The sequence below is a fragment of the Zootoca vivipara genome, chromosome 2 (assembly GCF_963506605.1).
Source record: "Zootoca vivipara chromosome 2, rZooViv1.1, whole genome shotgun sequence".
NCBI classification, from domain to species: domain Eukaryota; kingdom Metazoa; phylum Chordata; class Lepidosauria; order Squamata; family Lacertidae; genus Zootoca; species Zootoca vivipara.
The window spans coordinates 29,003,576-29,015,939 of record NC_083277.1 but is presented as its reverse complement, the minus strand read 5'-3'; the positions used below and the strand labels follow the sequence as shown (position 1 = coordinate 29,015,939).

At 40.7% G+C, this 12,364-nt stretch overlaps 1 protein-coding gene across 25 annotated transcripts in view; it reads left to right on the top strand.

Moving 5' to 3' along the window:
- The window catches only part of FOXP1 (forkhead box P1), a 548,710-nt gene that overhangs the window by 515,485 nt on the left and 20,861 nt on the right, over positions 1–12,364 (top strand). For 24 of the 25 annotated variants that reach the window (XM_060271340.1, XM_035106646.2, XM_060271344.1 and 21 more), the window contains 5 exons: positions 3,636–3,837; positions 3,945–4,024; positions 4,632–4,733; positions 8,971–9,092; positions 11,505–11,574. In XM_060271340.1, coding sequence (XP_060127323.1) covers positions 3,636–3,837; positions 3,945–4,024; positions 4,632–4,733; positions 8,971–9,092; positions 11,505–11,574 — 576 coding nt within the window. The remainder of the gene's footprint in view (positions 1–3,635; positions 3,838–3,944; positions 4,025–4,631; positions 4,734–8,970; positions 9,093–11,504; positions 11,575–12,364) is intronic. The other variant, XM_060271348.1, reaches the window with a different exon arrangement.

Genomic DNA, 12,364 nt, shown 5'->3' with positions numbered 1-12,364 from the left:
TTTTCCTGGGTGTAGCTTGTTCCCTTTGCTCTATAAGTGGAAAGGACTGGGAGAAACCAAACATTACTTGTGTGTTTTCACAGTTGCATGCGGTAGGCAATCTGGATGGGGGACTGTGGTGCAAGAGTGTCACCCTTTCCTCCCACATTGTTCTCCTGCCAGGAGTCACACATGTGCCCTCCAGCTGCTGTTTACGGCAAACAGCACTTTGGGGGCAAATTGCAGCTTGATAGCGATTTTCAGGAGGAAAGAGCTAAACACCAAACCATCTCTGGCCCACCCCCGACTACTTTTGGTTATGAAATAACATTCTGTGTCTTAAGTATGGAAGAAGATATGCAAATGCAGTGTGTAATTTGGCTGCCCGTTGACACCAAGGCATTGAGATTTGTCTGGCTACTGTGATTGTTGCTGTTTTCCCTGAATTTATTGGATTTAAATGGACTGTTTTTATTGTATTGGGATTTGGGTGTGGAAAACCACTCTGGAATTTTTAATGAAGGGTGCTATAAAAAGGTTTTGAATACATAAATAAAAATAAGGTTCTGTAAATGGAGAAATGTTGCAGAGTGGGGCACACCTACTACCCTTTGCTTCACCTCTCGTATCCCAAGCTCTGAGATGGGTGTGCATACCTCATTTTCCCTTCCTTGAGAGGTTTTCCAGAGTAGCCTGATACATCATGAATTCTGACAGTAGCTTATATTGGCAGTTGAGTTAGGATGGCCCTCCCACATTGTTTAACCCAGTGGGAAACTCAAAAGTACAGTGGTACCTCGACTTACGAAGGCGATCCGTTCCGCGGTGCTCTTCGTAAGCCGAATCCTTCGGTTGTCAAAGCGTCCGTTTTGCGCATGCGAGAAGCACAATTTTGCACTTCTGCACATGCGCTGACCGTGCGCGCAGCTTCTGCGCAGGTGCAGAACGCGCATGCGGCGAAAAGACTTCCGGGTTTGCCGACTTCGTAAGTTGAAACTTTGGAAGTTGAGGCATTTGGATGTCGAGGTACCATTGTAGGCCATAAGTACACATTCTGTACTGTTTGCATCTAAACATCAAGGTTTCCATTTAGTTACTGTGGTTTAAGGGTCATCTTGTGTCTCTGTCACCAAAGTTCCTATGAGCCTTCATTTGTCTTGAATACTTTTTGAGTCCTCTGTGTATAATGAGATCTGTGTTAATGGGAAATAACATCGGCACTCTTCAACTATGCACTCCGTGCAGCCAATTGCTGGCCATGTTGATTGTCTAGTTATATAGTACCATTTTTAATTTTAAAAAAAATTGTGGATATTGCTTGTAGATAACTGATTAGTTTATCTGTTTTTCTAAGTAACCCATGTATTACACATGGAATATAAATTTTCTGATGTCCTCATGGGGCCTTTTGTATACTCTCTTAGAAAAATGGCCTTGATTCTTAAAATGATCTGTTTTTTCTTAACCCAATAAATATTCTTCAAACCGGCAATATTTTTTGCTCCATAAGACACACCCGACCATAGGACTCACCTAGTTTTTAGAGGAGGAAAACAAGAAAAATTTTTTTTTGCTTTCTGGAATTGTCTTAGGCATAGCAGCCAACTCCTAGAGGCCCAGATGCCTTTGCCCTCCATTAAATATTTGAGGAAGTCGTCGTCGTCCCCCATGTTGATGGGCATTGTCATTCTATAGTGTGCATGCACTTCGTCTTGAGATCAGTTGCAGCAGTTCTCAACCTGTGGGTCCCCAAATGTTGTTGGACTACAACTCCCATCATCCCTCAACTCCCATCACCCCTGAGCTCTGGTCTTGCTAGCTAGGGGTGATGGGAGTTGTAGTTCAACAACCTCTGGGGACCCACAGGTTGAGAATGGCTAATACGGTATGTGAGGTGGGGCTTATCTGCCCCCAATATTTTATTCAAGTTGGAAGAGGGAGGGAGGGAGGGAGGGAAGGAAGGAAGGGGTGAGAGAGAGAGAGAGAGAAAGAGAGACAAAGAAGGAAGGGGTGAAAGAGAGGGGGGAAGGAGGGTGGGAAGAGAGAGAGAAGGAAGGAAGGAAAGGAAGGAAGGAAGGAGAGAAAGAAAGAAAAGGGGGTGAGAGAGAGTGAAAGCAAGAAAGAAAGAAAGGGAGAAGGAAGGAAGGAAAGGACAGACGGATGGAAGGGGTGAGAGAGAGAGAAAGAAAGAGGAAGGAAGGAAGGATGGAAGCTAGGAGGAGGGGCAGAAGGCTCTCCCTTCCGTTTCTCCTCTCATCTTGCTTGCTGTCACGGAAACAGGCCGAGAGCCGGTTTCCCGCTGCGCGCAGCTCTGGCGTGGGCTCTGGCTCTGGCGCAGGCTCTGGCTCTCACATTTGCTCCATAGGACACATGGACTTTCCCCCTTCCTTTCTGGGAGGGAAAAAGTGTGTCTTATGGAGCTAAAAATACAGTACTTTAGATGACTTAATAGGTAAGATGCTAGGGTATAATCCTATATATGGCTGTTCAGAAGGAAGCCCCACTGAGTTCAATAGAATTTGCTGCAGTTAGTGAGTATAGGATTGAAGGCTTAATGGTATTATTTGGGACCAAACCGGGTGTGGTATAAAAAAATGTGTGGATACATTTCTGATGTCTTTTTGTTTAGTTGTTGTTAAAAATGACAGAATCTGCAGAACTGGATTGGAACCATGATGTAAAGAAAATAATTTAAACCTTTTACATCCATGCAGACTTTTCAATGCAAATCATTCCAAGAGCTTAGTTGCTGAGGATAAAAACACACACACCCATATTGTGCTTTTCTTCCATCTTCTCTCAGATTTTCACGGGAAGATGGATTCGTATCAAAAACTGCTTTAAGTCTGTAATGATACTAGTTTTGAGACAAAACTCTGATCTTTTCCTCATATCATATCTATACGAAAATGTTCACTGGACCCAAATGTGGTCAAATGTGAAGAAGATAATGGCTTTTCTTTCTTAACTTAAAACCATAGGGTGGTATCCCGTGCCCTTGTTGCATTAGCTGAAGGATTTACTCTTGCAAAATGGAACTTCCCTGTTCTCTTCCACTGCATGCTCTCCCCAAATCTGCTGCGGAGAATTGGCTGGTGGGGACGACGACCCAGAACAGATAAAGGGGTGTGTGAGGGGAGGAAAAGTTTGCTTCTGCAAGCATAAATCCTTGCACTAATGAAAATAGGGACTTGGCGCATCTTTGGATACTAGTCATAGTAAATACTTAGTTTGGGGGGCATTCAGTAGTATAAGTAGTGTGCTTTTTAATATAAAAAATGGTTAAACTTAATTTTAAAATACCTGTCATTTTATTTAACACCCTCCAGATGTTTTTGACTACAACTCCCATCGGCCCAGCTGGAATGGTCAGGGATGATGGGTGTTATAGTCCAACAACATTTGGAGGCCGCCACATTGCCTACCTTTGTTTTCACGTGTTTAAAGCATCTTATTACCTACAATGGAAGGGAACCTGGGGCTGAGTTGAAAGATAGATAGTAGCTTGCCCTAAGGTCATGGCTCAAACATTGTTTATAACCAGAGACTTCCTAGTTTTCAGTTCACACTCTTAACTACAACACCACTCCTATGGATCAAGGGGAGCAAATTGTGATAAATATTTTTAATGACATCTCCTTTTGCTTTTTCCACAGCTGAACCTTGTATCTAGCGTCACACTTTCAAAGACTGCGTCAGAGGCTTCTCCACAGAGCTTACCTCACACCCCCACCACCCCAACAGCACCCATCACTCCTGTTTCCCAGGGACCTTCTGTCATCACTACTACCAGCATGCACAATGTCGGACCTATCCGAAGGCGGTACTCTGACAAATACAACGTGCCCATCTCTTCAGGTAACTTGATGGATGTGCAGGGAGATTCTCACATTCTTCTCATTTGTGTGTTGCTCGTGTGAACTGTGGGCCATGGTAATACAGGGAACTCCTGTACTTTTATTTAGCAGATCTTGCGCAGAACCAAGAATTCTACAAGAATGCAGAAGTCAGGCCACCCTTTACATATGCATCCTTAATTAGGCAGGTAAGTGAGAACAAACGGAACACCCTGCTGGGATCCAGGGTTTTACATATATGTGATGCTATAGACAGAGCAGATGAAAAGCCTGTTGGCATGCTGAAGCCTTTGCTATAAGGTTCTTTTCTTTCTCTCACAACTGAAATACATATACCATAATTGCTTTTGATTAAGTATTACTATACGATGTGATTATTAGGAAATTCATTTCACACAACAGTGAAAATGAGCCTGTTTAAAGATGGCAAGTCAATTATCACAAGCTACAGTAATCTCTGATCCCTAGAATTAATCTGAGCTCAAAATAATTACTAAGCTTTAATCAGCTAGTGAAATGTTTTGCATTTCTCTTTGATTCTGCTTTATGAATGACTAATAAATTAATATTTCTGTAAGGAAACAGAAATAAAACTCAAAACAATTAGATAATTCCATTTTGAATTTTGCCATTGAGCTATTAAATACAACCATTAATCTTAGATTGTAGCATGAAACCTTCTTTTCGATTTTGTGCTCAAGAGTCACGTTTTGTTTTATTTATTCAAACAAATATGCAAGTGTGTTTTCTGCTCATTTTGTCTTAGATCATTATTGAGTTTTAATTGCTTTACAGGCCATTCTTGAATCTCCAGAAAAGCAGCTAACACTAAATGAAATCTACAATTGGTTCACGCGAATGTTCGCCTACTTCAGACGCAATGCAGCAACGTGGAAGGTATACCTTATTGCCATGTGTACCTCTTGATTTAGTATTTGACATGTACAGAACAGATAATGCTGCAGACATAACTGTTTGTAACGGTGTGTGGACTTTGAAATCTAGATCAGTTGTTTTGACACACACAGGGTGCCTCTTATCTTCCACAAACAACTTGCTGGTTGGCAGAAATATTCTACTGTCTTTGAAATTTGCTGCTAATTTGGATGCCCATTGCTGTTTTTTGTCTCCACCTTCTGTGATTAAACTACCAGTCTGCCTGTGTAGTCGCTCCTAGCACTGAAAACATTTCAGCTGCTGAGATATAGGGGAAAGGGTGAAGAAGAAGCTTTATCAGATGGTGGTTTTATGTACACATTCTTTTAACTGGAAGCCGCAAACTCTTTTTCCAAGGATTCATAGAAAACTGGCTTTTCAGCCAGCTGATACACCTGCCTTAAATTAACATGCCAACTTCTCAAAACATTCACTAGTGTATTATGAAACACAATACAGGTTAATTGGGCACAGCAGTAAAGACGCAAGCCAATAAAAATATTAAATCTAGCAATTTAACAAAAATACCCCTGGTGCTTTAAATTTCAATAGTTTGGCTCTGTTTAGTTAATTTCACTGTGTGTTTAAATTCTCTTAGAATACTCCCTTTATTTTAAAATGGCTACAGTACAAAGTGGCACACACGACATCTGATTTTTTTTTTGCAGAGTTTCCTTCTAAAAAGCCCCCAACCCTAAACTGCTCTTTATCTTCCCCTCATTTCAAAAAGTGGTTTGGGGATTTGGCACAGCAGCTTTTTTTAAAGAAAAGAAAGGGGGAAACATCACTGGTGCCGCCTTTAAAAAGCTTTAATCCTGAAGCCCCAAACCACTTTTGAACTGTGAAGTGAAGGGGAGGTGTAGGTGGCAATAGACTTTAACAAAAAAAATAACAATTTGTTGACTCTGTTCTGAAAGCAAAACTCTGTGGGTGATATTCAGTGTTGGTCATACTCGGTGCAGAACCATTCAAATTAATGGAGAACATTACCCATGTCCACCCATTTCATTGGATCTGCTCCAACTAGCATTGGGTATCACCCTGCAACAAATGTAATTGGCCACATCTGTAGACTTCACAGCCAGTGATGTTTCTACCTGATGAGTCACATAAGTAACTTAGACAACACTTGAACGCTTGCGTGGTACATGGAGTTACCATATTGAGCTTAGGTTTGGAAAATTCAGAATCAAATCCCCTCTCAGCAATATTTGTTTTTGTCTTATTTGCAGTACTTCTATTACCTTTTCATTGGGGAATTTACCAGTGACATGAAATATAAAAATAATCTGTTACTATCTAAAAGAATACATTTAAAATACACCACTGCGGAAGCTCACTGAGTGGCTTTGGGCAATTCATCATCGCTTAGCTTACTCTACCTCACATCAGCTACAGTCCCACACTTTCTACAGGTCTGATCAATGTTCATTAACTCTTGTCACTCATTTTGCATTTCTCTCTCGAAAGAAGGGCCAACATTTACTGTGGTCATTAAGATTCAGGTGTTGGCATCAGATTCTCAAGTAAAAAAGGGGGGATGAGAAAAGCCTTTAGAGCCTTTTTAACCATTTTTTTTAACCAATCACTTTACTGAATCAAACAAGATAGCTCTAAACTTTAGAACTGGAGGATTCAGAAATGAACTTCCCTAATTTTGAAAGCCCAAGAGTCTATTAAAATGTCCCCTTTGAAGTTAGGCTTAGAGCCTGACACCTGATCCCTGCCTTTCCTTTTCCATACTGACTTACACTGCAGAGGCCTTGCTGTATATCTTTGTGGCTGCTAGGCACAGGGATCCATGGGAGGTACAGTTGCCTTGGATTGTGATGCAGGCTCCCAAAGATCCATGGGAACTCTTATCTTCCTTGGATCCTAATGCTATCACCTCACCCTTAAAAGCTGAACGTATCGTATTTGCAAATTTGGCATGGTATCATTGGTAACAGAACAGACCCTTAACTTAAATTGCAACCAATCTTTAAACAAACTTAACTTTGGCCCGGATCAGATCAAGTCCAGCTTAACTCATTTAGTGTGAATCTATTCCAAACTGATAGCAAACAGATTGCTAGCCAGTGAAATGTCACTCCAAAGCATATATATTGCTGTGCCAGGTAAATGTTTTTATAAATAAGAGCTTATTCAGATAAAAAACAACAAACACTTTATTCAAGGGTAATTAGCATTGTTTTTGTATGGTGTGTGGTTGTGGTTTTAATGTACAGAGCAGCTTTTTTCCTTTCTCATACTGACAGTGAGAATCAAAATCACAAAGTCATCTCCTGTTAGTTTATTTTTTTCTTAAGGCCATGTCAGACACAGTGACTGTGTTGTCTCTACACATGGGGAGCAATTGTCATTCCTTAAACACATTTCCAGAAATGAATTAATCAGAGCCAAAGTTGTTCATATAGTGAAATTATGGAGTGGAAATTGTGGGATGGTGTGATGGATCTCACCCGGCTTAAAGGCTTGGCTTTTCACCCAGCCTTGGCTTGTAGAGCAACAGAAGTAACGAACTTACATTGTAGATCCTCAACAGCTTCCACGTTATGTGGTTATAGGAATCTTCGGTGATTTATTAACTTTCTTTCTGCCAAAAATGTGTATACTGTAGCTCTGGATTTGTTCAAAAACATTGGACTGTCTGTTTAGTCGCTTCTGGGGAAATGGATATGCTACAAGGGCAAGGAAATTAGTTGCGCTGAGAAACTGCAGTATCAAAGGATTCTTGGAATCCCCTCCCCCGTTGTAACACAGACCTCCCTCCGCTGTTTAATTAATATGATAAATGTGTTATGCCTAACCTTGGTTTGCACAGTGATTTTAGACAGCCATGATTAGAATGCCTTTCACTACATATACAGGATTTCATGAATATGGAGCCTAGTCTTTTTGTTTACTTATACACCTGTCCATATGTTTTTCTGGCTTTGTGCCTGTAAACTAGCTTCCCCATTGACAGTTGGTAGATGCTAGTTACTGACCTGTGTATTTCCGGTCTGCTTCCTTTCTACCAGCTATCAGCTGCCTTTAAGTGATAGCAAGCAGTAGGACAGATGAAGTAGCTTGGATAGCACAGGGGAAGAGCATGCTGCTTGCCTTCCTGGAGTCTAGGGTAGGTAGTGTTAGGGGTTGAGGGGAACAGCGGGCTTTGTCCCTCTGCAGAAATACAATATAATACAATACAGTACTGTACTGTACTGTACTCCAGTGGTATGGGCAGGTCCAAAATGAAATATTTTATGCAGTACTGAAGTACTGTTGCTGGAAGTGTGAATCTGAAAACAATTATGGAATTGGTGAGGCCTTCAGAAACATGAGTCAATGGACATAGCTATTTAAGTATACTACAAGCAGTGAATTTTTGTTTGGGTATTAGAGGTTTCTTCATGGATCTACCCAATGCTTAGCCAGAATTCAGGAATGAAAGGCAGCTTCCCTATTGGAGTATGTGGTGAAAGACTTTAAGAGGTCCCCCCCCCCCGGCCCAAAGAACTATGTCTTTATATATTTCTACTTTCTGAAATGTGTTGCTGTGGGTTGGATCTGGACTAAGTTACTTGCACTTGGTTCCCATTTAAATCAATGGGACTTAAATGAAGACATGATTAACGTGTCTCACTGAGTTCAACTAACTTAATCTGGACCCAGCCTATGCAGGGAATTTTTACACATGATTAACATTTCTTGAACTTTTAGCAGGCCATGAAAACGTAGTTTTACAAAACCAGACCCTCAGTTTTTACCCGGTTTTTTAATTGCACTCTTCCTTCCCTTTTTCATGGCAAGATTGTCTCCCATCGCCACCCCCCCAAAAAAGTTTACCTTTTTTTAAATAAATTCTTTAGCCCTGTTCTACCATGCCTTGGTTCTATACGCGCCCCTGGGGTGACAAAGCATGTAAAATGACAATTGTGTGTTGTTGTTTTTTAATTCTTGCCCAGGTTGAATGTTGGTCATGTTCTTTCAAAGAAACCCAACCTTGATGGCTAATCAAGGGAGATTTTATGCTATTTCTTTTGCAAATCTTAAAAACATATAAATATTATACAGTCCAATGCGGAGGGCGGGTGAGGGAAAGGGGACTTGACGGCTGACAATGCTGCTGTTCATGGACAATGCTAAGTCTCTTCTTCTCATGGAAAGTTTTTTTTCTTCTTCTTCAATATTTTCTCTCTCATACTTGCTGCAGAATGCAGTGCGTCATAATCTTAGTCTTCACAAGTGTTTTGTGCGAGTAGAAAACGTAAAAGGGGCAGTATGGACAGTGGATGAAGTAGAGTTCCAAAAACGAAGGCCACAAAAGATCAGTGGGTATGTCCACCATGTTTGAACTTCTTAGCCTAGCTTGGATCATGCTTACAGTGTTAACATAGAGGCTTTGGCTGCTAGATGGTGTTTAGAGATCAATCCAGGGTAGTTTCACCTTGTTTCAGTCAAGGGGAAACAACAGAAAACATTTCATCACTACCGTTTGTATGCCCACCAGTCCCCTTGCCCTTGCTTGCTTGGTGTTTGTTTTGCATCACATGCTAGTAGCTTTTAGGTGGCAATGCATATTAACCCTCACAATCCATTTGCTTATGCTTATTGCATTTTATTTTCTTTTTCCTTTCCCCTGTATTTGATGTCTGTTCTATTCCCCGATCCCATGTCACTTTGTTTCCACTTCATCTCGTTTGCTGATCTTATCCCAGGGTGCTATTCGCACCAACCTATCCCTGCATAAGTGCTTTATCAGAGTAGAGGATGAGTTTGGGTCCTTTTGGACTGTTGATGATGAAGAGTTTAAACGGGGCCGTCATATTCAACGAGGCCGTCCTAGAAAATTCTGCCCTGATGAAAACTTTGGCGAGCTTGTTACACAGTAAGAGCTTTTACTTGCTTTGTGTGTGTGTGTGGGCGTGGGCGTGCTAGTTCCTCCCCCCCCCCCAATTTTTTGTTTTCTGTTGCTTTTGCTTTGCATGATTTATCCATCTCATGTAGACTCGCATTTCACGAAATAGTGGCACTGCCTTTGCTGCAAAAGAAATCTCCCCCTTAAATGTCATGGTTGTACATGCATCGCACTGCTTCTTTGCAAATGCCTATGCTAACACTTTCTGACATGTTTATGGTGATACTTTGTTATAATGCAGGGATAAGGATGTGTTCTTTATCATGATGATGCTGGGTAATGCTGTATAACCAATTAGCAGGATGGTTTTAGGCTGTTTCCATATTGATAATTTTAGTTGATCTTAACCCACCCCCACCCCCTGTATTCTCTCAATAAAATTTACATTGCTACAACGAACAAATTGAAACATTCAAACGTGTTTGAAAACAATGCTCAAAGGCCATTGCAGTGGCATTTGTAAAGGTGCACAATAAATGTTTAAAAAATTAGAGCTGGAGGCTTTAAATTGCATATTTCTATTTGAAGACTCCTTAAAAATAAAAGGGGTAAACCATTATTTCAACAAAAAAAGTAATGATACCGCACAGTGTTTGGGTTTTTGTTTTTTTATTACTGATTTACGATGAGCATTGTTTTTAGTGGTCCCAGAGAGAAATTCCAAGTGCAACCCACCAGGTGCTCCTGCTATGTTTTCCTTTCATTTCAGCAAAGTTTACTGAGCAAGAGAATGGAGGGATCCTAGCAGTAGTATCTGATGAATTTTACCCTTGTGTGTTTTCTTATTACATACTTGGGCACATTTAGGTTGGACCCAGACTTACTAAACTTACTTTTAATGAGTCATAGGTCATTCAGTCCGATCCCCTGCTTGAGACAGGAAATCTCCTGCAATCCACCAGGATTGCGCTGTGCATTAGTTCTGTAATTGAATTCAATGTGGAAAGGTAACCACAAGTTAATTTCCAGTGAAATCAGTGGGAACACAAGTCCTACTAAATGATGACCAACCCACTGTGTATTGTATAACACTTCGCTCTTTAGGTACTTCCAACAACATACTTCAGGCATCATTGGATCATTCAGTGATACCTGACCAATTCACAGGTGCACAAAATAATTATTTTTGCCTCTGAAAACATTGCATGGATTTTTGGCACAATTCACTGCTTTGCAGTACCTCCCTCCCAGACAGAAGCCACGCCAAGAAGAATGGTGTCTCACACAGGAACTGATGTTAGGGGGTGGATGAATAGTTCTTTCTCTTCCACGCCCTACATGTTTTTGTGGAGGGCTTTCATTATAAGAAGTCCAGGAAAAACTATGGTGGGTGCAACTGAGAAACGGACACCAACAAACTTGACCAATATGCCCTTTAGACGTTCTCCCAGCTTCACATCCAGGAACAGCTCCCGCAGAGTTGGGAGAATGTTTAAATGATACGACACCGGCTGATGCACTGGCTGTTATAAGGAAAGCTGTGTCAGTTCTGTGGGAAAGACCCATGTGAGCATCTTCTGCCTGCATGGCTGCCTCATATGGATGTTCTCCCAGCTGTGTGGGAGCTGCACAGAGGTAAGTAGCTCAGGGAACATCTAAAGGGCATTTTCAGCTCTGAGACCAAAACATGACATTCGAACCTGAGATAGATATCCAGTGAAGGTGAAGGCAGTCAAAATAGCTATGTAGTTTTAAACAAAACAAAAAAAAACCCACTGTGTTTATTATGTGTTGTCCTTTTTCTGGTACGGGAGAAAGCCTGGCCTTCTGGAAGTGCAAATTTGACTGTATTTAACTTTACCCTTTCTTTACCTATCTTCCTTGCACAGAAACCCTTCACTTATTAAAAACATGCAGACCAGCCACACCTACTGCTCACCTCTCAGTGCTGCTTTACAGGTAAGATTAATGAGTGTGGCAAATATGCCACATAGGCGTGTGTGTGTGTCTTCCTACTCGTTTCAAAATATATTAGCCTTGCTCTAATTAGATATTAAATTTTAATTCCGTTAAACTTTTTTCTTAAGTGCATAAAGCATCATGGTCCCTGGAGGCAAACACATATCAGGCCGCTTCAGCATTAGCTAGATGCTTAGCATTTTGAATATTGTGGCAAAAAAATTAAAAGTTCACTTATTAATATTTATCAGCAGTATCATAATTTCCATCCTCTTATTTCAGAATTTCACTTGAGGCAAAAATACCACAAGTGTAATTACTCTAGCACAGCTATTAATGTGCTGAATGATAGGATACTGTATCACATGACCTTCTATTGTTCGTGGCTTTAAAGGGAAAGCAGATTCACACACAGAAAGAGATTTTTTTCTTTTACGGATCTTTCGGATGCATGTTTTTCTGTTATGAAATAGCTAACACTTGCATCACACTGGAAGAAAAGAGATGTCACTTCTGTGCTGCCGATAACAAATGATTTCAAGGGAAATGTCTAGATACGTTCTCATGTGGGTAAGCAGTTACAAATGTATAAACAAGCTTCTGAACATTTTCTAGACATGCAAAATTATAAAAAAATTATATAGGCCAACCAAAAGCATGAATTTTTTTCACAGCTTTGCGTTCAAATTCTCTAGAAAAAATTCTCACTACTTCCCCTCAATATGTTTGGTGCGGAAATAGATGTAACTAATAAACATTTGTATGGTTGTCGCTGTAAAGAGATAAGTTT